This window comes from Prionailurus bengalensis, chromosome D4, assembly GCF_016509475.1.
Source record: "Prionailurus bengalensis isolate Pbe53 chromosome D4, Fcat_Pben_1.1_paternal_pri, whole genome shotgun sequence".
NCBI lineage: Eukaryota > Metazoa > Chordata > Mammalia > Carnivora > Felidae > Prionailurus > Prionailurus bengalensis.
In genome coordinates this window covers 94,412,118-94,439,927 of record NC_057359.1, presented here as the reverse complement: position 1 = coordinate 94,439,927, position 27,810 = coordinate 94,412,118, and the positions used below count along the sequence as shown (strand labels likewise).

At 55.0% G+C, this 27,810-nt stretch overlaps 1 protein-coding gene across 12 annotated transcripts in view; it reads right to left on the bottom strand.

Moving 5' to 3' along the window:
* The window catches only part of CACNA1B (calcium voltage-gated channel subunit alpha1 B), a 191,756-nt gene extending 168,173 nt beyond the window's left edge, over positions 1 to 23,583 (bottom strand). For 11 of the 12 annotated variants that reach the window (XM_043566698.1, XM_043566701.1, XM_043566704.1 and 8 more), the window contains exons 1-3: positions 23,251 to 23,546; positions 22,113 to 22,218; positions 18,391 to 18,530 (exon numbers count right to left, since the gene is read on the bottom strand). In XM_043566698.1, coding sequence (XP_043422633.1) covers positions 18,391 to 18,530; positions 22,113 to 22,218; positions 23,251 to 23,531 — 527 coding nt within the window. In that variant the 5' untranslated portion in view covers positions 23,532 to 23,546. Of the gene's footprint in view, positions 1 to 18,390; positions 18,531 to 22,112; positions 22,219 to 23,250 lie in introns of all 12 variants that reach the window. The other variant, XM_043566709.1, reaches the window with a different exon arrangement.
* Positions 23,584 to 27,810: the final 4,227 nt, after the last annotated feature.

Here is a 27,810-nt window from a genome sequence, read left to right as displayed (position 1 = left end):
ATGATAGCCTGGAGGGGCCCTGCCCTACTGGGAGCATGCAAAGCTCACCGAATCTCCACAATTGTCCCTGGGGAGGGTGATGGTTGTCTTGCTGTTTTATGATGGTAAAGGACATCCTCTGCCCATCCCCAGGCCAAGAGAGCAGCTCTACCTGAGACCCATTCCATCAAGTCCAGCAAAAATAGCAGAGACAGGGTGACCACATATCTTCAGCTGCCCAGGACAGCCTCAGTCTGTGCCGTGGACCCAGCACAATTGCTACAGGCAAGGCTTTGACTCTCAAAAACGCCTCAGTTTAGACAACAAATCAGTAAGGGTCTGGAGCCCAGGGGCCTACCTATCCCCTCAGAGATGCCGTGACCCCAGCAATGGTGGTTCTGGCTCCAGGCTGGTTGAGCTGAGCAAAGCCCCCATTCCAGCCAGGACCTGAGGCAGGAAGCATTTCCGAGGCACCACTCAGCCCCTTCTAGGGAGGTCAGGCCCTGCTGGGGCCAGGGAGCTAGGGATGCCCTCGCCACCCTGACATGAGCACCTGGGGCCGGGGAGGGCTTGGCTGGAGCAAACTGAGCCCTGGACCACCAGGGCCAGGACCCTGGGTCAAGAGGCCGGGATTTGAGACTGAGCCTGCATTTTCCTGGCTGCTGGACTTCGGGGAGGCGCCGCGTGTGGGAGCATCCACTCCCTCATCCGCGACATAGAGATGACATTGCGAGGGCCCCGTAGGCTGAGGTGAGGTTGCCAGGAGACAACGCTCGTTAGATGTGCCTGGCAGTATCAGGACCCACCAGCAACAGAAGCACCAGCATCCTTAGAACCATCACTGTTGTCATCATGAGGGGGTGGGGAGGCAAGGTGGCTCCGTGGGAGGCCAGCAGCTCCACCCAGGAGAGGCATCCACACCTTCATGCCCGTGTCTCAGCTCACACTGGCAGGCTGGGGGTCTCTGGGCTAGGACCCACTGGCTAGGCCACGCGGGTCAGGCCCACAGCCCCTAACCCCAGCCCAGGGAGACACAGGAGCTGAGCTGGCAGACACGTGGTAGGGCCATCTCCAGGAACGGCTCTTTCACTGACTTTCCAGGTGTTGGTTCTTGCCCGGGAGGCTGCTGACAGTTGCCATGGAGACAGCCTGTGGGTCTCGGCCAAAGATGCCTCAGCATCCTCTCGGCTTCCCAACCCACCCCCAACCTGGGGCTGGGCAGGCCCATCTCCCCTGCACTAGAGGCCCTGAGCCTGCCCCAAACCCAGGCAGCCACAGGCAGGGTTGAAGAAGGGCCGGCCTGGCATGTGTGAGCCCTCACCCTGGAGAACGCTCCTGGCACCAGACGGCACTCCCATGTCACTCACACAAAACACCATGGACTGTCTGTGCCAGGGACTCAGAGATCAACACCATTACCCACTCCTTGTAGAGGAAGAAACTGGGGTTCAGAGAGCACATCCAAGTGTCCAGGCTCACAACCCAGGAAGAGGTGGGGCTAGGACCTCATGCCCCACATAGTGACACACACTGACACATGCTGAGGTCAGCCTTACATGCAAGAAGTGTCACAGTCCCTGCCCAAAGCACAGAAGCCACAAGTGGTCATTCTCCCCCAACCTCTTCTCATAAATAAGGCTACAGGACAAGTGGGGACCCTGCAGAGTGGACAGCAAGGACTGCAGGCCCCAAGCCCCTCCAGGGTACAGTGAGTGCCCCTTGCAGGGATGTCCTATACAGCCCCTCATTCTGACCTCCCCGACCCTCACCAACCCCCGACCTGCACTGGCAGAAGGTGGCCCCTCAGGTGGACATCAAGTCCTTGAGCTGTCCAGCTCACAAGAGGCCTATGACTTTAGTGAAGTGCAGCAAAGCCCTGATCAGTGAAGTCCTCGTGACCCGGGACAGTCACAGCAGCCATGGATACCCCAGGAGGAGATGCCTCCAAGTCACCACCAGCAGTGACCCTTACAGATCTGGAACAGAGACCCAGCTAAAACAGGTTTAAATAAGATCCAGTTTCAGAAAATGATAAGGAAAAGTCCAGGTTAGGGGCGCCTGGGTGGCTCAGTCGGTTGGGCGTCTGACTTCGGCTCAGGTCATGATCTCACGGTCCGTGAGTTCGAGCCCCCCGTCGGGCTCTGTGCTGATATCTCGGAGCCCGGATAGCCTGCTTCAGATTCTGTGTCTCCCTGTCTCTCTGCCCTTCCCCTGCTCATGCTCTGTCTCTCTCTGTCTCAAAAATAAATAAAACATTAAAAAAAAAAAAAGAAAAGTCCAGGTTTCATTCAAAACTCATTCAACAAAAAACTAGGAAGATACCAAACTGAATTTAAAAAGACAATCAGCAGATGCCAACACTGAGATAAAAGAGACGTCAGAGTTCTCTGACGAAGATATTGAAGCAGTTATGATAAACATGCTTCCACAAACAATTACAAACATGTTTGAAACGAACAAAAAAGAAAGTATCAACAAAATAAAAGATATAAAAATGTTATAACTGAAAAATAAAATAACCAATATGAAAAGCTAAAGAGGATGGGCTCAACACCAAAATAGAGGAAACGGAGGAAGGAAGAAGAAAGAGGAGGAAAAGGAGGAGGGGGGGAGCCTCAAGGATCCATGCAACTGTAATATTAATATATCATATTCCTGGAAGGACAGGGAAAGGTAGGGCTGAAAAAGCATTAAAAAATACAATGGCTGAAAAGAACCCAAATTTGGTAGGAGGCTTAAACCTACAGATTCAAGAAACTGTATGAATTCCAAACAAGATAAGTGCAATGATATCAACAGCAAGACATATCACAAACTTCTGAAAGCTAAAAAGAAATTAAGACAATTGGAAGTTTGAAAGTGGAAAGAATTAGGTGATAATGGGATTGTTCTGTGAGGTATGATAATATTGCTGTAGTCTTGTCAGCCAGTGTCCTTATTCATGGAATATTAGAGATGAAGCTTCATACTACCTACATCTTTTAAATGACTTCGTGAAATATATAATACAGGAAGAATAAAGATTGCAAAATTAATGTTTGCTGAATCTAGGTAGGCTGTGTACATTGTCCATTGTGCTATATGACTACTCTCTGAGAACTTTCACAATAAAAGTATATATAATCTTCAAAGTAGCCAGAGAAACACAATACCTTACCTATCAGGAAAAACAATTTAAAGGACAAGATTTCTCATCATGAATCATGACAGAAGGAAGTGACACAGTATTTTTAGGTACTGAAGAAAAATAAGAGTCAACCTAGACACCAATACCCAACAAAAATAGTTCTCAGGAATGAAGAAAGCAGGACACTGTCAGATGAAGAAATACTAAGAGAATTTGTCACCAACAGATCTAGCCTAAAAGAATGACTATAAAAAGTTCTCTAGACAGAAAGGACATGATGGAAAAAAAAGGAATCACCAACCACCGTGAAGGAAGAACAATGGAGAGAATTAAAATATGGATAAGTACAATTTCTTTCTCAGAGTTTTCTAAACCACGTTTGATGATTGAATCAAAAGTTACAGCACATCCTGATGCAGTTCATGCAGAGGAAACATTTAAAATAATTATATTATAAATGGGGGAGAGTAATGGAATGTAAGGTGTATAAGATTTCTACACTTGACTTGAACAGGTAAAAATGACACCGACAGACTCAGGTAAGTGATGTACATATAATGCAATACTTGGAGCAACCATTCCCTTTACAAGAGCTACACTCAGAATACACAGGTAAGTTAAAATCGAGTTCTAAAATACGTCCAAGTAACCCATGAGAAGGCAAGGGAAAAAAATCAGGGAAATAAGAGAGATCAAACAGAAACAAAAAATATAAAAATAGACTTAAGTCCTAACACATCAATAATTACACCACATGGAATTGGTCTAAACCAAATAAAAGAATTGGTACCACGAATAAATAAACATAACCCAACAATATGGTGTTTATAAGAAAGTCACTTCACATATAATGATATAGACGAGTTAAAAGTAAAAAGGTAGAAAAAGATATATTGTGCAGATATTAATCAAAGAAAAGCTAGAATGACCATAGTAAATCGGATAAAATAGACTTCAGAGCAAATAAACTACCAGAGACACAGATGGCCACAGAAGAAAACAATCTCTCAAGAAGGCATAGCAACCCTATATGCGTGTGCGCTCAACAACAGAGCTGCAAAATAGGTGATGCAACACCCTACCTACCAGTTAGGCCGGAAAGAGAAGCAGACACAGCAGAGTTATTGTCAGAGCCCTCGGCGCACTCTCAACAGTGGAGAGAACAAGTAGGCAGAAAGGGCAGCAAGGACACACGAGAACTCAGTAGCACCTTCCACAAACAGGATCGGACCCGCACTTGCAGTGCAGCCGTGTGGCTCTGCACACCCACAGCAACACACCCATTCTTCTCAAGAGCCCAGGGAACAAACCTAGTGTTTGGCTTTGACAAACACTGATACACTGAAAATAATCAAGATAGTAGAGTATGTTCTCTGACCATAGTGGAACCAAACTAGAATTCAGTAACTGGAAGATACTGGAAAATCTCCAAACATTTGGAAACTGAACAGCACATTGTTAAACAATCCACAGGTCAAAGGAGGCTAAAGGATAACTTAAAAACACATGGAACGGAATTAAATTGAAAAGGCAGCATATTAAAATGTGTGGGTACAACTAAAGCAGCACTGAGAGGCAAATTCATAACACGACATGCACACTTAGAAAAGAAAAAATGGGGGCGTGTGCCTGGGTGGCTCAGTCGGCTGGGTGTCCAACTTAGGCTCGGGTCATGATCTTGTGGTTTGTGAGTCTGAGCCACACGTCAGGCTCTGTACTGACAGCTCAGAGCCTGGAGCCTGCCTCGGACTCTGTGTCTTCCTCTCTCTTTGCCCCTCCCCCACTTGTGCTCTGTCTCTCAAAAATAAATAAATGTAAAAAAAAAGAAGAAGAAGAAGAAATGGTCTCACATCACTATGCTAGGTGCTCCCCACAAGAACTAAGAAAAAGAAACCCAAAGCAACAGAATGCAGGAAGTAAGTACAGAAATAAATGAAATTGAAAACGAGAGAGAAAAAGAATAAAAACAACGAAACTAACTGCCGTTTCTCTGAAAAGATCATAAAATCGACAATTTCTAGCGAGACCAACTAAGGAGAGAGAGAGAGGAGACACGAATCACCAGTGTCAGGGAAGAAGCACAGCACCACCACAGATCCCGAGATGTCAGGAGGGAAATGGACAGCACCATCAGCAGCTCCACACACAGCAATCTGACAATTCAGACGAAATGAACCACTTCCTTAAAAAAACACAAACAACTCCAACTCATCCAATATGAAATAGATGATTCAAATATCTCTGTAACTATAAGGAAATTGAATCCATAATTTTAAAACTCCCAAAAAATAAATCTCCAGGCCCAAATGGATTCACTGCAGAATTCTACCAAATATTTAAAGAAGAATTCACACCATTTTTCAGACAATGGTTTCCAGAAAACAGGGTGGCAAGAGAAACAGTTCAAATTCATTTTATGAAGCTTGGATTATCCTGATATTAAAACCAGACAAAGACAGTACCAAAAAACAAAACAACTACAGACCAATAACCCTCATGAATGCACATGCAAAAATCCTTAACAAAATACTAGCAAATAGAATTCAGCAGTATATGAAAAAGAAACACACCATGACCATGTTTATTCCGGGGAAGTAAGGCTGGTTCAATACTCGCTGTAATCCACCATATTAAAAGGCTTACAAAGAAAGAGTCATGTGATCATGCCAATGCAGACAGAGCATTCAGTGAAATGTGACACTGATTCGTGACAAAAATTCTCAAGAAAATGGGAACAGTGGGGAGCTGCCTCACCCTAATAACGAGGACCTACGGGACCCACACCCCGCTGAACGTGTTTCCCCCCTACAGTGGGAAAAAGACCAAGCCTTCCACTCTCACCACCCCTACTCAGTATGGTCCCAGTTGCCCCATCAACGCAGTAAAGCAAGAAAAGGAAAGAGGCAGCACACTGCTTGCAATGAAAGAAATAAAACTGTCCCTATTTGCAAATGACATACTTGCATTGGCAATTCCAAAAAATCTCAAAAAAAAAAAAAAAATCTCGGGGCACCTGGGTGACTCAGTCAGTTGAGCATCTGACTTCAGCTCAGGTCATGGTCTCACAGTTCGTGAGTTCAAGCCCCACATCGGGCTCTGTGCTGACAGCTCAGAGCCTGGGGCCTGCTTCGGATTCTGTGCCTCCCTCTCTCTCTGCCCCTCCCCTGCTCACGCTCTGTCTCTCTCTCTCTCAAAAATGAATAAACATTAAAAAAATTATTGAAAAAAATCTCCAAGAATTAGTGAGTTCAGCAAGGTTACAGGATTAAAGACAAACATATAAAAATCTATTCTCTTTCTAGATACTAGCAATGGACATGCAGAAACTGGAATTTAAGATGCAATACGATTGCATTTATACTCAAGCAAAAATACAAGAGAACTCAGACGCTAATGTAATGAAACATGTGCAGGACTTGAACCCTGACCGCTACAAAATGTGGAGTAAAGACGTCAAAGGAGATCCACACAGATGGAGAGACGCACCATGCTCAGCAACCGGGAGTCTGTTCTCTGCAAACTGACACGCACAATTCCTATCAAGATCTGTGTATATATTGACAAGATTATTCCAAAATCTATATGACAGGAAAGAAGCTAGAACAGTTAAAACAATTGGGAAAAAAAGAAGAAAGCAATGGGCATGAGTCTATGTGATTTCAAGACTTTTGAGGGCACAGTCATCATGACAGTGCCGGCTTGGTCGGGGGTTGGACACGCAAGCCAGTGGGACAAAAGAGGGAACCCCAGAAAAACCCCACTCAAATATGCCCAACTGGCTTTTGACAGAAGTCCAAAAAAAATTAATAGAGGAAATATAGACTTTTCAACAAATGGTATTAAGACAACTGGAAATCCACAGGTGAAAGGGAAAAAAAGAACCTCAATCTAACCCTCACAGCCGATATAAAGGTTAACTCAAAATGGGTCATGGACTTACAAGTAATATGCAAACTATAAAACTTATAGGAAAAAAAAAACATAAGAGAAAACCTTAAGGACTGAGGGCTGGTGAAGAGTTCTCAGAGATAAAACCAAAGGTCCCATCCATACACAGAAAAACTTGTAAACTGGACTTCATTAACATTGAAACTTTTTGCTCTGAAAAAGTCCCTTCTATAAGAACAAAAAAATACGCTACAGACTGGAAGACAATATTTGCAAGCCACATATCTGACGACGAACTAGCATCAAATAATTCAATTAGAACATGCGCAGAATATATGAAGAGAGGGGCGCCTGGGTGGCGCAGTCGGTTAAGCGTCCGACTTCAGCCAGGTCACGATCTCGCGGTCCGTGAGTTCGAGCCCCGCGTCGGGCTCTGGGCTGATGGCTCAGAGCCTGGAGCCTGTTTCCGATTCTGTGTCTCCCTCTCTCTCTGACCCTCCCCCGTTCATGCTCTGTCTCTCTCTGTCCCCCAAAAAATAAAATAAAACTTTGAAAAAAAAAAAAAAAAAAAAAGAATATATGAAGAGACATTTCACCAAAATGGATACGCAGATGGCAAACGAGCACAGCGAAAGCTGTCCAACATCACTGGCCACGGGGGAAATGCAAATCTAAACTACACATCTATCAGAACGGGTAAAACAAAACGTAGTGATAACACCCAATGCTGGTGAGGATGCAGAGAAACTCGATCATTCACACATTGCTGCTGGGAACGTAAAATTTGTAAAATAACACAGCCTCTGGGTAACAGTTGGGTAGTTGTGCTCTTGGGCGTTCATCCCAGAGAAAAGAAAACTTCTGTTCACACAAAAACCTGTATAAGAATGCGCATAGCAACTTGTTCATATTATTTCAAAATCTGGAAACAACCCAGTGTCTGTGAGCAGGTGAGTGGTTAGACAGACTCAGGGAAGCCACAAGACAACACCACACAGCAATGAAAAGGAAGAAACCAGATCTTCCGAGTTGGCCTCAGACAGGACAGCCAGTCCCTAAAGGTGTGATTCCATTTTTATAATGTTCTTAAAAACTCAAACTTATGAAAGTGGAGGACGGATTAGTGATTGCCACGGGCTGGAGGCCACTGGGGGACACAGCTATGAGGGCACAAATGTCTGGCTGTGACTTTGTGCCCCATTTCATGGGATGTGACCCATTCACCATTCTCTCTGCATATTGAGAATCTACACTTAGCTCAAATAGTTAATTCTTTTTATTTCTGAGAGAGAGTGGGGAGGGACAGAGAGAGGGGGAGGGGGGAGAGGGAGAGAGAGAGAGAGAGAGAGAGAGAGAGAGAGAGAGAGAGAGAATCTCAAGCAGGCCTCACACCCAGCGCAGAGCCCCACACAGGGCTCGATCTCACGACCCTGGGATCAGGACCTGAGCCAAAATCGGACGCTCAAGCAACTGAGCCTTCCATGTGCTCCAAAGTATTTAAATTTTTAAGTGGAGGTGGTAATAATGGCATCTGGCTCAAGACGGCTGCAGGATTATCATATCAGAACAGCAGCCAGCACACAGGAAACCTCATAAAACAGTCAGCTTTCAGTTTTTATTTACCTCTTCACATTTCAGGAGCTGGACCTGCCTCCTTCCCTTTGTCCAGCAGCTCCGAGGACAGATTTGGAGGCCTTTGTGCCCAGGCCCACACCCACACCGCCTGTGTCCCAGGCATGTGGGCCCAGAAAAGCACAGGGAGGAAACGCAGCATCCAGGAGGGACTTTACCCTCAAGGAGCAGACCAGAGGGTGAGGCCGGGGCCGGAGGGCAGCTGGGGCAGGCTGGGCCTCGGGTCTCTGCATCTGCCCGGCGTTGCAGGGTTTGCCTCTGGCTGTGCCTCAGTGGAGACACAGAGCCCGGTACCTATCAGGTGATGGGAAGGAGGATGGTCTGACTTCCTGCCCATCCCAGAGGCCGTCCCTGCCCCCACCACTGCATTCTCAGCACGAGCGCCTGACCCAGCAGGTGTGGACAGAGCAGGGAGGCGACGCTGAGGGCTCTTCAGGGGCCCCTGCCCTTACAGGAGGCTGCAGCACCCAGGGAACACCTCCACCTTCTGCAGTCCCAGCGGTGTCCACCCCCACCGCCCGCCCAGTCCAGGATGGGCCAGCCATCCCAAGCGCTCTCTGGCCCTGCAGCTGCTGGGGCTTTGTGAGGCACAGACAGATACCCACGAAGGATGAGAAAGGGCCCACTGTCAGAAGAAGGGCAGGGGGAAGGAGGAGTTGAGCCACATACACCAGCCACAGGGACGGGGGCCCGGGATCAGCCACAACACTACCCTGTGTCCATGGGGATCAAGGGGGTTCCTGCTCTCCCAGCTGGGTTCCAACCCCACGGTATTTGGTGAACACGTTAGCAACAGGGCGCAGCGGTGATGGGAACAGACAGAGGCTTGTCCAGACAAGCCTGGGGTCTGAGCACAGCCTGTTATGGACTGAACTGTGTCCTCCTCCAAATTCCTGTGTTGAAACCCTAACCCCTAATGTGACTGTATTTGGAGATATAAGTTTAAACAGGATCATAAAGGTGGGCCCTAACTAGACAAGACTGTCTTAGAAGAGGAAGGAGACCTCTCTGTGTGCACAGACAAGAGACCACGTGAGAACAGGCGAGAGGTCAGCTGTCCACAAGCCGGGAAGAGAGCTTTCACCAAAACCCACTCTGTCGGCAGCTGATCTCAGACCTCCAGTCACCAATAAATGTCTGTTGCTTCAGCCACCCTTTGTATGGCATTCCGTTACGGCAGCCCAAGCTCACGCACAGCCCTTCAAGGGAACACATGTGCGAGTGGACAGATGGACTCATCACGGAGCGCCAGAGGGGGAGCCTTTTGGGGCAAGGGAAGGGCAAAGAGGCCAGAAGGTAGAGGACGGTGTGGGAGTTGGAGAGGAGCCACAAACGGCCCCATCCAACAAGAAGTACAAAGGCCCCACGCCTCCCAGCCAGGACAGGGGACCAGAGGCACAGGCTCTTGTTTTGTGGGGAGCGGGTGCCACTGGCTGGTGTGGTAGGGGCTCCTAGAGTGGCCTCCCAGGAAGGCGACTGAAACACAGAACTGGGGAAAGAGGGTACGGTGAGGGGCGCAGGATGGCATTGGCAGGGGTGAATGGCAGGACGCCCAGGGGCCTTGTCACACTTGACCTCTTGAGAACCTCAGAGTTCTAGGTCCGTCTGACTGCACGTCAGGTTTGGGGATGGCCCAGAGGGTGTGAGCTGCAGGCAGGGGGAGGGAGGCACAGGGTCACAAAGAGCCCCGCCTTGCACACGCCAGTGGCTCCCCTACTTGGACAGCCCAAGAAGGGACCAGGAGCCAAGGTGGTGGTGGGGGGGGGCCTCCATCCTGTACCTGCTCGGCCATCCCCTGCTTCAGTCCTGAGACCAGCTTTGTAACACACGAAGACATTAGCAGCCATTCCCACCTCAGTATGAATGTGCAGCTCTGAGCCCACCAGTGTGAGAGAGAGGGTGGCAGGCCAGCTGCCTGGGGCTGGGCAGGGACAGAGATTCCAGGCTGGCAGCTCCACCCATGCAGGGCAGGTGCGTGCACTATCCACACGCACAGTCTCGCGCCCTCACAGCGCACCAGCCACAGGAGAGGGGAGCAGTTGCCCTCAGCTGCCCCCATGGAGACACGGCAGGCCTGGGACCCTGTGGGTCTGGGGGAGCAGAGTACTGACTGAGGCCTGAGCCTGGAGACGCGGTCACAGACCAGCCTAGGTAGGCCGGTCCCAAGAGCAGAAGCTGGATGGAATCGTGGATTTTTACATAAAAGCTCCTTACGTGTTGGCAACTAACTTCCAGCCCATTTCAGAACTCTGGTCATGCCTCTTCAGCCCACCAGCCCCACATCCAAGATGGGGAGCAGCCTTTGATTCTCACAGCCCAGTCCCCCACCCATCCCTGGCCCCACAGGCACCCAGGCAGTGCACCCAGGCAGACCACAGGGCCCAGGAATGGACACATCCCAGCCCCCACCTGGCTGTGTCCCCTCCCTTCCCAGAAGCCTTCCAGCATCCCATCCCCCTCCCACTAGCCAAAACTGAATTCACGTCTCCAGGCTGTACCACCTACCTCCCCACCATCCCTCCCTGAAGAATTTCGTGAGCCTTGGCTGGCAGGTCCCGAGTCAGGCTTCCAAGGCTTCAAGGCCCACTCAGAATGAAACCTGAAGGAGTCACTGGCCAACCTCCCCAGTCTCTCCTGCTCAGATGCCGGCTGCCCAGAAAGTGCCTGGCCATATCTGGGCCTGGGGCTGCTTCTCTGCTCTGGGCTCCATGGCAGCAAGTTTGCAGAGACTGAGCCAGCGCTCCCTCGGGGCTGCTGCGCTAGGTGGCATGGGAAAGGTACCCCCAAGTCGTGCAGAGCCCCTCAAGCATCTGCACATTGACTTGAGGTTCCACCCCACACGAGAATGCCTAGCTTGAGACAACCTTCAGGACACCCTAGCGCCAGAGCCTGAATCCCAGGGTCAGCTGCCCACAGCACAGCTCAGCTCCAGGAGGCTGGAAAGTCCGGATGCCCTGCCCTACCCAGGATCACCAGGCCCCTGGGGCTGGAGACGAGAGGGCTCTTCCTCAGCCCTCGGACACAAGGAGGGAGGGTTGGGGAGTCTGCGGGCCATGCCGAGGAGGGGCCTGTCTCTTTATGCTCTCCGAGCTCCAGCCCAGGAGAGTATAAAGAACCCTGAAACAGAGGAAGAAGGGGGAGGGGGAATAGGACAGAGGAGACACCAAGAGACAGCAAGCAGAGTAAGTGAGCTGGTCCTCTATAAATACCCAGCCCGGGGGCGTGTGCTACTGAGGGAGGCCGGGATTCCACCCTACCCACCTCCCTCAAGTTATATAATCCACCACGGGGCTCTAGGCCTGGACCCAGGGCCCAGCAGACCCAGGAGGAGGCCACTATCAGGAGGGAGGCACCTGGGGGCTGGACACAGGGCACCCCCACCCCATCCGCCCCCAGCCCACTCTGGGAGTGGACTTCTCAATGACACCACAGCACCAGGAGGGCCTGCAGACCCCTGGCCAGACCTGTTCCGAGTCATCAATCATGCCCCATGGGTGCTACCTGGAGGACTGAAACTTCATACCCCGAATAATGGTCCTGGGAACCTCCCTCTGCTGCTCCCGGGGCTACTTGTTAGAACTCAGCCCCCCACCCCTCGGTCCCAGCTAAATGCTGAGGAGGCCATGTCCAGCCTCAAGTCAGGACCAGGACAGAAAGTCCAGCAAACCCCTGACCTGGCCAGACCCAGCACCAACCCAGCAAACCTCTGACCTGACCAGCCATACAGACACCCCTCCCGCCCAGCAAACCCCCAATCTGACCTGGCATAGAGACCCCCACCCCCACCCGGCAAGCCCTTAATCTGACCAGGCAAACAGACCCCCCGCAGCAAACCCCCGATCTGACCAATAGAGACCCCATCAGTGGCATCACAGTCATAGATAGGATGGAGGGAGACCCTGTATGGAGCCTATGGCACCTATACGGTGGCCGAACACGACTGTTCCGGTGCCCACAGCTCAGACGCACACCGGGTGCAGCCCACGTCCAAATCCAGTGTTGCTAGGCACTCGGACACGGTAGCTTTTGTCATCTCAAACTTAGACACAGGATCACCTCGTATTCGGGTATGAAATCACTGGTCAGCCACAGTGAGGCCCGGCCCCCTGGTCTCCACGCTTGGACACACGGTCACTGCTCACCTCGGCCCATACCTACTGGACCCGCCTCGTCCAGGGCAGACGTCTTCTGGGCTTGGCCTCCCCAGAAGCCACTCCAGAGGTGCACTCTCCTGCACCATCACCCCCTCTCTCAGCCGGGCCTCCACGGCGCCAGGAGGCCGGCCTGTCTGTGTCCCAGCTGGACAGGAAGCAGCAGGCCTCCTAGTGGTCAAGGGCTGAGCCAGGACCAGACTTCCTCCCAGAGCAACGCAGCCCGCTCGCCCTCTCTGCTTCCCACAGGAGGCCCAGTCTGGGGAGAGAGGCCCCTGAGCTCTAATTACATGTCCTGGAAAGAAATCCCAGTTTAACCTGAAGTAAAATGAGAAGCTGTGGTTGGAAACGTCCCCTGGAGGAGCCACCTGCCTGAGCGAGGACACGTGTCTCTGCTCGTGTCCCCCAGGACCAGGAAGGAAAGCACCGGGCTGAGGCCATGACAGGAGCAGGGACTCTCAGGGTTGGGGGACGCTGGGCTCTGCCAGCAGGAAGACATGCCCGGGGTCTGAGGGGACCCTGCTCGGGCCCCTGCCCTGACTGCCAGCTGGAATCAATCCCTCAGGGACCAAAGGGTGGGGCGGGGAGGCAGGGACACGGGGACAGCATCAGGAGGTCAGACACGTGGGGTCAGCTACAGGTGAGCTGGGGGCGTGGCTGCCCCACTGAGGCGGTGCCAGACGGTTTCCTAGGGGCAATCTACCAGACCAGTGTTTCTTCCCGCTGCACCCCAGTCCAAGGCCCCGTCATATCCACCTGGGTTACCGTCCCCTTGGTCAGCCCTGCACCGCGTCCCAGCTCTTGCACTCACAGCCCTCCAGCAGCCCCCACAGCCTGCCACATCTCCACCCTCTGCTCCCTCCCAGGCTCACCGAGACCCACCTCCCCCCCGCCTGCTCCCCTGCTCGAGGTGCTTCCCAGGGCCCTTCCCGACCCCCACGAAAGGACAAACGTCACCCTCAACCCACCCTGGCCTTCTGCTCCTTGCTGCGCTTCACTACCCTGCATGGCACGTGTTGTTCGTTCACTATCGCCCCCAGCAGAAGGCAGCCTCCATGCTCACCACCGTGGCCTCAGCCACTAGAGCATTTGACAAATACCTTCCAAGTGAATGAGGGCATGGACGGCCAGACAGTCACTGAGTAAAGGAGGGAAGGTGAACAGAGAGGGAGGCGAAGGAAGAGGTGAGAGACTGGATGTGGCAGAGGAACCCTTCCTTCCCTCCTTCCTTCCTCCCTCCCTTCCTCCTCCCTCCCTTTCCTCCCTTCCTTCCTCCCTTCCTTCCTCCCTTCCCTCCCTTCCTCTCCTTCCTCCCTCCTTCCCTTTCCTTCCTTTCTTCCTTCCTCTCTTCCTCCCTCCCTCCCTCCCTTCCTCTCCTTCCTCCCTCCCTCCCTCCCTTTCTCCCTTCCTTCCTTCCTCCCTCCCTTCCTCCTCCCTCCCTTTCCTTCCTTCCTTCCTTCCTTCCTTCCTTCCTTCCTTCCTTCCCTCCTTCCTTCCTTCCCTCCTTCCTCCCTTCCCTCCCTTCCTCTCCTTCCTCCCTCCTTCCCTTTCCTTCCTTTCTTCCTTCCTTCTCTTCCTCCCTCCCTCCCTCCCTTTCTCCCTTCCTTCCTCCCTCCCTCCCTTCCTTCCTTCCCTCCTTCCTTCCTTCCTTCCTCCCTCCTTCCCTCCCTCCCTCCCCTCCTCCCTTCCTCCCATCCTTCCTCCCTCCCTTTCTTCCTTCCATTCATTCTCTCTCCTGACTCCCCATCTCTCTGCCCCCACCTCCCTTGCCCTCCCCATCTCATCCCCTGCCCTTGTGCATCAGCCTCTAACCCTTTCCACACCACATCTCAGCTCATGTGCTTGCTTCCTAGTTCACTGGAAACACAACCGTCTGAGGGCTTCTCCACCGCCCTGCTTCCTCACCTGCCAGCCCAAGTGCACTCTCAGCCCCTCCCCCATTTCCCGCTGAGACCAACAGACAGGGACTCGCAGCATTCTGGATTCCACTTTCCTTCATCCATCCAGAACATCTCTCCAGGACACGCTGCCTACATCATCTGCTCATCCTTGCTTCCTGGACTACCACACAGGCTGTAGTCTCTCTCCTGCCCCTTCACCTCCCTCCTGCCACTGCCCCACTTCTCTGCCTTGCTTTGCTGCAAAATTCTGAAAAGAAGAGCTGCCCACAGGTGCTCACCATGAACCCCTCCTCCATTCCCTCCTCTTGCTTCTATTTAGGAAGAGCTCTTCCTTCCTGAAACACCATCCACTTTCCTCTTTGGGTTCTCCACCCACCTCACTGGCCAGTCCCAATCTACAAACTCCGGTCCCTGGGCTCAGTCATGGGCAGCTTCCCCAGGGATCCTAACTATTCTTGGACTCTGAAGACCATCGATACACCTGTGTCCTGCACTGACACCCCCAGCCACCGCCTCCCCAAATATGTAGATGGCTCACCCCTCATGCCCTACCAAACTCACCGTCTCATTGAGGGCCTCTCTACGCATCCTACATGGAGCAGCAGCCTCCCAGCCCACACTCCGCACTCCTAACCCCCTTCCGGTGCGGGAAATTGAAGCACGGCCTTTCCATTTACGGAGTGACCTTCATGGCATACCTCCCCCCAGGCACTGTGATGTGGCCATGAAGAACACAGGTCAAGACCTGCCCTTGCCAAGCACATATCGAGGGGCAGGAGTGGTGGGGGGCACACTACACATCACACGTAATGAAGTGTGAATGTTCTAGGAAATCTATATATACCAAGAAGAAACAGAGGAGGGCTGGGGATACGGTGCCCCCCAGCATGTTGGCCACAGGGCAGGGGATCAGCAGTCTTGTTCACTCCTGTGTCCTCAGCACCTGGCAGAGGCTCAGCAAATTTTCAATAAATGAGCAATTAACCAATGATGATTAGCAGAGAAAGCGTCAGAAGACGGCAGCTCAAGTGGCAGAGGCACGGACGAGGGGCATACGGAGGGCCTGTGGGCAGGACAGCCCCTCAGCACATTCCCGTGGAGCTAGGACTAGGTGCCATGCTCCCTAATGCCAGGGGTAGACCTAGGCTTGGGGATAAGGGGCTTCCCTGAGGCATGGGGGGGACCCCATTCCACTCAAGTCTCCTCCCATGACCTGCACACCAGCCTCAGGAGCAGAAGGGACCCCAGCAGGCCTCTAGGGACAAGTCGGGCTTCACCAAGCAACGCAGCCTCCCCAGCCAGAGCCCTTCCCCTCCCCACCAGGGGCCTCCAGCCCTCTGAGCCCCAATTAAGTAAGCCCTAATTAAAAACAACAAGGTAATGAGAAGTAGTGCCCCTCCCATGGCTACCCACAGGGACCTCAGCTCAGGAGGGGCTGGGTTAGAGCACCTCCCTGGCTTCCCCACTGGTTAGCACTCACACCGAAATGACCTGGGACCTCCTTCTACCACACACCCACATGCACACACACCCAGGCTCACAAGCCCCCATGAGCCACAAGCAGGAGCACCTGAGCGGGTTCCCTGCATGACTCTGGGCCCACACGTGAGCCCGCAGGGGACACAGGTCACCGTCCCCACCTGAGACACCTCTGGCAATGATGTGCAGAGAGAGGGAGCCTGGAAACTACTAGTGCCAACTCCTGGCCCTCCTCCTACAGACGCAGAGAGCAGAGACTCTGCGACCCAGAACAAGGCCAAAAACAGAAAGAAAAGAGAGAAGAACGAGAGAGAAAAAGCGAAAAGACACAGAGAAACAAAGGCATCAAGAGTGAAAGAAATAGTGACAGAGAAGACAAAGAAGTCAGAGAAGGCCAGAAATGCAGAGACGAGGACCACGAAAGTAAGGGAAGGAAGAAAAGAGAGACAGAGACACAGAGAAACCAGGGTTGGGGGGTGGGGTGTGAGACGGGGGAGAGAAGTACACGGGAAAGATGAGAGAGTGAAAGAGAGAGAGAGAGAGAGAGATGAAGACATAGAAACAGAAAGAAGAGATGGACAAAGTAGGGGTCTCCAAGGCCAGGGCCAGGGGCCAGAATTAAGGTCTCAGGACCCTTGGGACCCTCTCACTGGGGCTCTCAGGAAGGTGAGTCCATCCTCCTCTGTCTTGTGACCTCCCCTTGAGAAGTCTCTCCCAGCCCTCACTGAGGGAATGGCTCCCTGGACCTGGAACCAGGACGAGCTTATCAGAAGACCACGGGTCCTGCCAAGGAGTAGATGGGGGTTCCTCTGCCGCCCTGCCTTGTTCCTAGAAACCCAGGCACTCAGCACCATGGACAGCAGACTGGGAGGGAGGGTCCTGCCACCCAGCGGGCTCCGGCAGGGCAGGCCGAGCACAGAGCACTGCCACTTCAGTAACCCATTAATTCATCAGACACTCTCTGCCCTCTCCTGGGGGCCCGCCCCAAGCTAGGCTCTGGGGACACCCTGAAAAATAAGATACCGTTCTTGTCTTCAGGGGCTCACGTCTAGAGGGAGGGAGCAATGTAAACAGCCAGTGATGCTCCCAGACACCCTGCCCAGTGCCCGGTGGACCACGGGGAGCGCCCTGCCCTCTGAGGGCCACGCTCACCACCAGCACCCCCACCAGCATCATCAGTGGGACCGAGAGTCTTGCTTGGTCGCCCAGAGGCTATTTAGCCAAGTTCATGTCTTCTCACACACAGGGAGCCCGTGGAGGCTTGAGCCCCAGATCTGGGGCTTCCGTGGTCACCTCCTCCCTCCTCTGCCTTCAGCCTAAACCACCTCTGCACAGGTGGTCACCTGCACTAAGGCAGGTTAGGGGTCGCCAGGCAGGGTGGAGGCCTTGGCCACAATCACCCTTCCTTGGGAAGAAGTGTTCTGGGCAACAGTGGGGCCTCCCTCCTCCTCTCTGATTGGGGCTCTGAGCCTCTCTGGGACCACAAGGCCCCAGGGAAGAAGAGACTGCAGTCCCTGGCCTGGGGCGGGGCCTCTGGGGCCTGGGCTATGCAAACAGGTCCTGTGGAGCAAATTCCCTGAGCACTCACCCACCCCACTCCCAGAGCAGCCTAGCTCCAGCCTTCAGCCCGCTGGCCAGAGAAGCAGGGCAAGGGCCCTACTGTCAGGCAGTTGGAAAGACCGAAAGACCTAGCCTCCAGAGGTGAGGGGCTCAGTGATGACGAGCAGGGTGCTCTGCCTGCAACCCACCCCAGCCCACCCCCAAATCAACTTCGAATCACAAATTGCCAATTACCAGGGTCCATTTGAGGAGGACAGTGGTGGGCAGGACACACTGATTAAGCACCTTCCTGGAGCCAGAACCCGTGGAAACACACAACGTTCACGCGCTTGTCCAAGCACAGCGCCAGAGCTCTGAGAACACACTTCCAGGCAGCTCTTCAGTCAGGAAACTGCCCAGAGCCCTCTCTCTGCCCTGGGAAGCCCCTCCCCCATGGGGACCCAGCCACAGAGCCAGTGGCCCCACGCCTGTGGTCTGTAAGAGCGCTCCACCTGAGGACAGAACGCTGCACGTAGGCCCTTCAGCAAAGACGGCCGCTCACGGGTAACAGCCCCGTCCCACACCATCAGGCATTTCCTCACACGGCCACCAGCCCTCACAACAGCTTGGTGTGGACACTGCTGGCTCACCCCTACCCCCAAGCAAGGGGACACCCCAGGTCCTGGCCACCTACCCTGTGAGAACCACCACAAAGTCCATGACGTTCCAGCCGTTCCGCAAGTAGGAGCCCTTGTGGAAGACGAAGCCCAGAGCTATGATCTTGATCCCCGCCTCAAAGCAGAAGATGCCGATGAAGTAGGGCTCCGTGTCATCCTGCGAAGAGGCAGAGAAAGGGTTGCCACCACCCCCAAGTTGGGCAGGTTGAGGCAGCAGGCAGGGACACTGTCCCAGCTCTGACCCCGCCCCCCCTCCACTCAGCCTCACCACCTACAGACTTCACAGGAAACGTGGCCCTGCCCCCATAGTCAGTGGCACCCCAGCCACAACAGGGCAGTGGGGGGGGGGGTGTCCTGGGGTCTCTCACGCCTCGAAGCCCTGCAGCAGGAGAAGCAATGTTGACAGCACTTGTGGGCCTTTTCTGCAATCCATCCCACACCCCACGCACTAAAGGTATTATCATCCTGACTCTAAAGGAAACGGGCCCAGACATGACAGCTTGTTGGAGACTCACAGCTTGTTGGAAACCAAGCCATAGTCAAACCCAGAGGTGATCGGTGTGATCCTGGGCTCCAATCACTTCAGAAGTTGCCTGGATAATGCCCCAATTCCTGGGGTGCAGCCCAGGACCCACTTATTCATTCAACACACATCTTCTGGATAATAATCATAACACACAAATGCAAATCTTGGTGGGGGCAAATACAGCCCAGACCCCAGGGAGCCTCTGGAGAGTAAGGCAGACAGCGGGGCAGCGAGGACAGGAATTCCAGGTGGAGGGAACAGTGTGAGCAAAAGAATGTTGTCACCGCATCTTATCACTCAGCCACGAGCATCAACTGGGGCCAGGTCTGTCTGGTGCTGAGCAAGGTGGGAAGCAAGTTGTACAGGGCTCGGGGAGGAGGACGTCACATGGAGACATGCACAGATGGTGTGGTAAGTGACCAGGGGCATCGCTCACTTGGGGACAGTGGCATAGAGAGCCTTGGTGCAGGTGAGCTCCAGGGAACTGGACCACGGGGGTGCACTGGGAAGGCCAGCATGGGAAACGGCCTGAGTGCAGACCAAGGACACCTGTACGCCAGGGCTGCTGTTATAAAAAAGCAGATGAAGGAGTGGTGGGAAGGGCCTGCCCTTAGGGAGCCAGAGGAGGAGCTGCCCTACAGAAAGCGGCTCTGCCCTGCCAGAAAGGGGCCAGGGTTGCAGGGCCTGGGGACTGGCCACTTTGGGGCTGCAGGGGAGGAGAACGTCAGACTGGCTCCCTGTGGCTGCTGTCAGTTCCCACTGAGGGCCAGCAGCCCGTGTCTCCCCCCGCCACACACAGGAAGCCTGGTCCTCAAGAGTCCTCCCCATATGACCGGGAATACCCTCAGCCGGGGCCTCTCCGGCTGTGCCTGGCAGGAGCTACCTCCCCCAGGGGCCCCGTCAGCCCTGTACCCATCACCGCCCAGCTCTCCCATCTTGGTACCCAGATGCTGACTCATGACCGAAATCATCCTCTGAAAGCTTTAGGTCTACTTTAGTTGGAGGGTCCTCTCTCCCCCAAACGAAGGGGCTGTTGACCATCAGCCCCAGGGAAGACACTGGCTCCAACAAACACGTCTTCACAGAGAGCTTCCAGGCAGACGAAAGAGCAGACCCGGGCTGGGAGATGGGACAGGGCCCACGACAGATCCTTCTCTTCAGGGCGAGCTCGGAAGGGGTGAGGTGGGACTGCAAGCTAGCGGTTCTGGCCAAAGGCCGCTCAGGAGGTTGACGGGTGGCCGAGAAGCAGAACCCCAGAGACAGAGAGCTGTGAAGGCCCCACCCCACTCCAGGCTGGCAGACAGTGAAGAGGCTGACCCTTTGTCACCCAGCCCCCTACAGGTCCACCAGCATCAGCACAAGCCTCCAGGTCTGAACCCTGAAGCCGCCACAGCCCCTCCTCTCCAGGCCCCAATCCGTGTTCCAGCCTTCTGTCTGTCCTAACGGCCCGAAGACCTGTGTCTACACACAAGACTAGGGTCAGCAAGGGCTCCCAAGGCCTCTAGGCACATTCTGTTTGTTCTCCCGATAGCCCAACCCCCCTCACCACAAAGCAAATCTTCCCTCATTTGGGAGGCAGGAGCTCAGACTTGCCTGGATGCCCGGCTGGCCCACTCAAGCCTGTCACCCAGCAGGGACAAGCGTGAGCCCAACTACTGCGCACTGGTCTCCCTGCCCCCTGCCCCCCACCATCTCCTGGCCTGCCTCCCTCTGGCCCTACCCCTGCCAGACTTCCCTGGAGATATGACCACGCCCTGGGGCCTGGCAGAGGCTCTCTGCTCTCGCTTTCACCCTCTGCTCTAGCCCCCAGAACACACACTCAGCACAAGCACACACAACACCAGCGTGCACAAGGGGGCCACAGGAGGCAAGTGACCCTGTCTGGTTCCTGGTGGCGCAAGACTCCCCCACAGGGACCACACCCACTCTTGCCTGGCGGCATGACTGTGCTGTCCTTCACACCCCTCCTCTCTCACAACCAAAACCCCCCCGGCCTTCTGAGCGCCTGCAGAAATGACTACTCCAGAAAACCTCCCACCCACTGGCTCTCCACTTCCTTGCCTTCTTTTGGTGCCTTGCAACACTGTGAGCACCCCCAGGTCGGCCTTACTCCGTCTCCCCTTCCCCACCCCTGGGCCTGTGATGGTGGCAGTGGGGGTTCAGGGCCCACACTAAGCACTGAACAGGCCCTGTATCACCTCCTGTCTATCTCCACTGACGTCATAGAAAGAAGCCACAGAGACGATCAATCACTTGCCAGGCTACAAAGAAAGAGGGATTCTCCTCTTGATGCCCAGTAACCCCAGGAGAGACTGCTGGGGCAGCTCTTCAGCCAGGCCCCAGGTTCCCTCTCCAGACCCCTGTACCTGCTCTTTCCTTCTCTCTGTTCTGAGGCTCAGTCTCTCAGGCCTGGGAGCCCACACCAAGCCCAGGCAAAGGGATCAGGGCAGCAGGAAAGACTAGGGGCTAGGGGACAAGCCACACCTTTGAAATGGGACTCGCTCTAAATATCACCCTTCCTCTGCCCCAGCCCCTCCAGAGACCCTGTCCTGGCATCCTGACTCTCATGTGCTCCAACAGGGGACACCACAGGGACCTGTGCGGCTCTTGTCAGGAGTGGCTGAAAACGATTTAGGATGTTTGGGAAGAAAGCCTGGGAAGGAGGGCTTCCCCTGGGTAGGGGTGGCCCCATGGAGAAGGTATTCCAAGCAGAGCCAGGAAAGACAACTCTGAGGGAGAGGAGGACAGCCCCTAGACCCCTAGACCCAGGACCATACCACAGGGCCTACCACAGCCTACCCATCGTGAGGGTGCTCATAGAACCTGACATTCCTGACCCTGGACCACTATGAATGCCACTCCCCTACGCCAGGTTACACTAAGTTTCTTAGATCAAGGCTTAAGGTTGTAGAACTGGACAACCCTTTTAGGGTGTGGGGTGGCTAGTGGCACAGGGCAAAGTAGCTGTTAGCTAACGTGGCCTCTCTCAGGCCTTCCTTCCCACCGTGGGCTGAGCCGGATACCCCAGTCCCCCAGACCCTGAGGGAGGTGTTAGCTGCCTGGGTTCTCACCTTTTCCTCCACCAAAAGGAGAGGAGAGCTGCCCAGATGTCCCTGTCCAAGGAAGCTAAGCTCAGCCACAGATCCTAAAGGGTCCTGGAATCGGATGAGCCACCGCCACCCGCAGCCCTGCCCTCGGCCCCGCCACACTCACCAGCCGCTCAGACATGGGTGTCTTGTCCCCGTCAGGCAGGTGCTGCTCCAGTGCCAGCACAATACAGTTGGCGATGATGGTGGCCAAGATCATGTATTCAAATGGAGTGCGTGGGTTAAGGACTGGCCAGGAGGTGCCAAGGGGGAGGGGAGGCGGGGAAGCCAAGGCCCACAGCGCGCAGCAGTGCAGCAACCACAGCGAGGCCACCTCCAGAGGGCCTGAGAATAACCGGTCAGAAGCCCACCCTTCCCTCTCTGCCCTCATCCTCGGCGGGATGGGGGGGGTTGGGGATGGGGGTGGGGGGCGGGGGGCGGGGGGGGGCCGCCTGGAGGCGGAGCCTCTGCAGTCTCGGCAGCCAGCCCCTCGGCACGTCCAGACGACCGTCAGCACCGCGGACAGCGCCCCAGCCCCGCTCTGCCGGGCGTCCTCGACCCGAGGGGAGGGGACTGCGCGCCCCTAGCGTGAGGCTGAGGAAGGATCCTGCGCAGGCGCACACGCTCACCTACAGAAACACGTAGCCACATGTGCCTACACAGGCACTCGAACATACATGTACCGAGTCCCGAACGCACGCACGCGCAACGCCGGGTTCATGCTATGCTATGCCCGCACACACACGCAAGCACCTGCAGCCAGGCACGCGCCCGGGCTCGCGTCCACACGGGTGCTCACACCTACACAGACACGGATTCGCCCTCGTGTGCCCTCCAGGCTGGCCGCGCGCTCTGCACCCAGACCAAGGGAGCTAAGGGACGAGTCCAGGGACAGGGGGCTCCGCCCAGCGTCCGTCCCGCTCCCGCGGCCGCCACCACCACGACCACACGCGCGCGCGCGCGCGTACATCCTCAAACACACACGCACACGCGGCGCGCGAAGGCCCCCGGAGCCCCGCCCCGCCCCCTCCTCGCCGAGAGACGCGTCCCCATCCGCCTCTCCCCAGGTCGCACCCTCCTCCCGACCCCGGGAAAGATGGCCACTGGGCGCCGCACGCGACCCGCCCCAGCCCCGGCCCCCCCGCCCGGGCCGCCCCCTCCCCGACGCGCCGGAGCGCGGACACCGGACGCCGCGCCCGGCCCCTGTCCCCGCGACCTCGGACGGTCCCCCGGCCCCTGAGCGGCCCGGCCCCCCGGCAGGATATGGCCACTCGGTGATGCGCTTGGCGTATTTGCGGACGACGTTGTCCTCGCTGAAGACGAAGAGCGAGCGGTTGACGGTGAAGCAGTTCTGCTTGACCGGGATGGGGTTGTAGAGCGCCATAGTCCGCGCGCGCTGCGCGATCGACTGCTTGTAGAGGACCCGCTGGCCCGGCTGCAGCCCCCCGGGGCCCGGGCCGCCCGCCCCGCCGGCCCCGCCGCCCCGAGCCCGCTCCCCACCGGCGCCCCCATAGCGGCTGCCCAGCTCGTCCCCGAAGCGGACCATGGCTCCCGGGCGCCGCGCGCATCCCCCGGCCCGGCGGCCCCGGCAGGGAGGGCGCGGGGCGCGCCAGCCAGGCGCTCAGAGCGGAGCAGCCGCGGAGCCGCCGGACCCGCACCGGACCTCGCCCGGCCCAGCCGCCGCCGCCGCCGCCGCCGCCGCCGCCGCCGCCGCCGCACCCGACTCCGCCGCCCGCACCACGCCCTATAAGGGGCCGGTCACGTGGCGGCGCCCGGCCAATCCGCGCCCGCCCCGCCCGCCCGGATGCCGCCCGCCCCGCCCCCAGCTGGCCGCCCCCGCCCTGTCCCCCGCGGCCGGTCGGGGCAGCCAGCCTTCTGGGCTGCGCCTCGGCCCCCGGGTCTCCGGGACGAGCCCAGGGCGGGGGCGGGCGCGGGGATCGTGCGCCGAGTGCGCGTGCCGCCTCGCGCGGGGCCGGGCGCTGGCCAGATGCTGAAGCGAGCAGCTGGGGCCGGGGCCCGGGCGGGGCTGGGCGTCCTCGACGGACGGCCGAGCTGAGCGGCCCCAGCGCCCCCCCCCGCCCGCCTTCTCCCCCAGGATCAGGAGGCGTCAGCAGCCTTGAGGAGCTCCGGCCCAAAATGCGGAGGGGTCAGGCCCCTGGCTCCCCACGTCTCTTTCCGCACCTCACGCCCCTCGCGGCGGACCACCGGCCTCCTCCAAGAAGATGCTGGCTCCCCTGCCACCCCTTTCAGAGTCTCTGACATCCTAATAGATATGCTTTCAACTCCCTGGTCTCGGGTTTTCAGGATGCACAACTCCGTCCTGCCCACCCCCACACCCCCCCCCAGCCCTCAAGCATAGCCTAGGCCTTCCTGTCAACACGAATTGAATCAGTTCCGAAATCTCAGTTCAGAGATCCTTTGTTCCACCGTCCACTCAATAAAAACTGAAGAGAGCCTGCTGTGTGCCCTCCACGCATCCATCCATCAGCGGCTCCGAAACACACCTGCTAGACGCCAGGCGCTGGAATCCCAGCTCTGCCTTCCTGGAGTGGACATTCTTACCCAAGGAGTGGCAAACGCTTACTTTGTGCCAGACACTGCTCTACTGCATTCACACACAACTGGTTCATTCGGCTAAGAAGCCTCACTCCTGGTGAGTGACAGAGGGGATAAGGCAAATGTTGGACACTGTCCCCTTCACCAGTTCATGCACATGCAGCACCCGGGGGCCGTGGATGCCATGAGAACCGAACAAGGAAACAAGATGGCAAGTGACAGTGGAAGAGGCTTTCCTACCATCGAGTCAGGGTTGACCTGTCAGGAAATCATCCTCGCATGGACCTGAACGTCGTAGAGAAGTGAGATGTGCCAAGTGAGGTGAGGACAGAGCACAGAGGCCCGGGGTGGCAATCTTGGAGCTGTGCTGATGGAGATATGGGCTCCAGCTTCTGTTCCAAGTGTGATGGGACGTCAGAGAAGAGTTCTGAGGAGAGACACCATCGTGACTCCTGTTCTGAAAGAATCGCTCTGTCTGTTGAGTACAGAATAGGCTGCAGGGTTTGGGGTGTGTTTTGCCCAGGATGCATTCAGAAGTTAGCAACTCAAGTCCCAGCTGTGGTTTACACAGTACAGTTTTAGCCTCACCGAATAAAAAGGTATAAAGTATCCCATTTCAGGAACACAAACTCTTTCCATCCTTCCTCCCTCCCATGGTCACAGTGTATGGTTTTTGTCTTCATACTTCTCAAACCTCATGGCCCAAGGTGGCTGCCGTAGCACAAAGCATCCCATCTTTATATCACCATCTCAAATGAAGAAAGAGAAAGGTGTAAAAAGGACATCCATTTTTTAAAAATAAACATATAGGGGGAACTGGGTGACTCAGTCAGTTGAGCATCCAACTCTTGATTTCGCCTCAGGTCATGATCCCAGGGTTGTGGGATCAAGCCCCATGCCAGGTACTGTGCTAAGTGTGGAGCTTGAGATTCTCTATCCTTCTTCCTCTGTCCCTTTCCCCCACTCACTCTTTCTTTCTCTCTCTCTCTCAAAAACAAAAACATACCCTTTTATAACAAAGGAAAGTTTTCTCAGCAGCTCCCCAACAAATTTCTCTTTAAGTTCTATTGGGCAGGGTTGCCTGAGTGGCTCAGTCAGTTAACTGTCTGACTATTGATTTCAGCACAGTTCATGAGATCAAGCTCCGTTTTGGCTCCGGGCTAACAGAACAGAGCCTGCTTGGGTCTCTCTCTCTCTCTCTCTCTCTCTCTCTCTCTCTCTCTCTCTGCCCCTCCCCCACTTGTTTTCTGTCTCTCTTTCTCTCTCTCTCTCAAAATAAATAAACTTTTTTTAAAAAATTGGGGTGCCTGGGTAGCTCAGTTAAGCATCCGACTTCGGCTCAGGTCATGATCTCACGGTCTGTGAGTTCGAGCCCCGTGTCAGGCTCTGTGCTGACAGCTCGGAGCCTGGAGTCTGCTTTAGATTCTGTGTCTCCCTCTCTCTCTGCCCCTCCCCTGTTCATGCTCTCTCTCTGTCTCGAAAATAAATACACATTAATTTTTTTTTTTTTTTTAAATCAGAGGGGTGCCTGGGTGGCTCAGTCGGTTAAGCATCCAACTCTTGGTTTCGGCTCAGGTCATGATCTCATGGTTCGTGGGCTCGAGCCCCACATCAGGCTCTGCACTGAGCATGGAGACTGCTTGGAATTCTCTCTTCTCTCTCTGCCCCTCCCCTTCTCATGCACTCTCTCTGTCTCTCAGAATAAATAAACATTAAAAAAAATGAACTCTATTGGGCAGATGTGAACCATGTATGATGTATGAAGAGGGTGGGGAAGTGAACATGTGGCAAAGAGGACCAGGACTGACATTTCCCACTAAGGTGGGCACATAGTGGCCTGAGACATAAACAAGCTTCACTCAGCTGTGAGGTAGAAGGGAAGATTATCTAGGGAGGTTGCCAACAGTCCCGTCACTGAACGAAACTGGGAGGCCATTAGGGGTTTTTGACCACAGTCCAGAGGAGAGATGGTGTGGCCTGGATGAGAGGCCTCGTGCACAGCCGCTGTGTCGTGCAGCTGACTCAATGGCTGATGTGTTGAGGAAAAGAACGGGGGCTCCTAGTGCTGACCTAAGTGACGTTGACTGGTGCTCATTACCAAAACAGGGAGATGGGGAGTGGAGATTACGAAAGAATTTTGTATTTCACACAAAAGTGGAGATGGTGAGTGGATATTGCAAGGAATGTTCACACGGCAGGTCACACAGCTGGAGACACAAACCTGGAAGCCACGTTAATACTTCACGTCTGTCCCTCCTGTTGTCTCTGTCCTGCCCCAGTCGGCGCTGTGCCATGTGCTGGCTGTGTAGACCACACCAGCTCACTCCCTCAACCTCCCACTCTCGGTGGTACTTGGCTGATGGGGGCGAGGTCAAGGCTTGTATTCCCCCAGCTCCCTCCTGCTGGCTGACCCGGGGTTGGCCATAAGCCTCACCTGCAGGTCCCAGCTCCTGCCATCCCCTTCCGGTGGCCACTGCCCCTCGTTGCTGCAGGCCTGGGAACAATACCGACACCGGTTATTCTCGAGGTTTTGTTAGACCCTGCACAAGTCACAGTAGCCAGTCCTCTAGAGGGGGACATCCTGCCAGACCACTGCCTGAATCAGAAGTCATCTCTGAGGGAATAAGCGTACGCAGAGAGAAAAGAGCCCTGGGGGAGGGGAGGGAACTCAGAATCAAGTAGATGAAAAGGAGCCTGAGAAGAAGCAGTGAGAGAATTCAGGGCGAGAAGGTTTGGGAGAGTAGAGTTTCCAGGGCCTTGGGACGAGCATGTGTCAAGAGAGGGCTTATAGTCATCTGGCAAATTCTGCTGAGCAATCCAGAGAGGTGAAGGACAACATCCAATAGTCAGCAAGACAGAGGCACCTGTTACCTTGATAAAAGCAGTTTCCATAGAAGAGTTAGAAACACCTGAGTGGACTGGATTAAACAGGATGACTCGTGAGGAGCTGCCTACAGCAGGGCACACACCTCGTGCAGCAAGCTGTTCTACGAAGGGGAGCAGAGACGACATGAAACACTACAGCTAAAGGAGGTGTGGCACTCAAGGAGTCAGTGTGTTTCTTTCAAGAAGGGGTTGCTATCGGACTTTATGTGCATAATTACTCAATAGAAAGAACAATTGGTGGTGCAGGGAGGGCGTGTTGCCTCCTCCCGGCCAGAGGGCCCAGGACCTGGGAGAGTTCCTTGGTTGTAGCAGAAGGGAAGACAGACCACGGGGCTGAAGGCACAGGAGGGGTGGTAGGTTAACGGGGTGGAGGATGAGGGCTG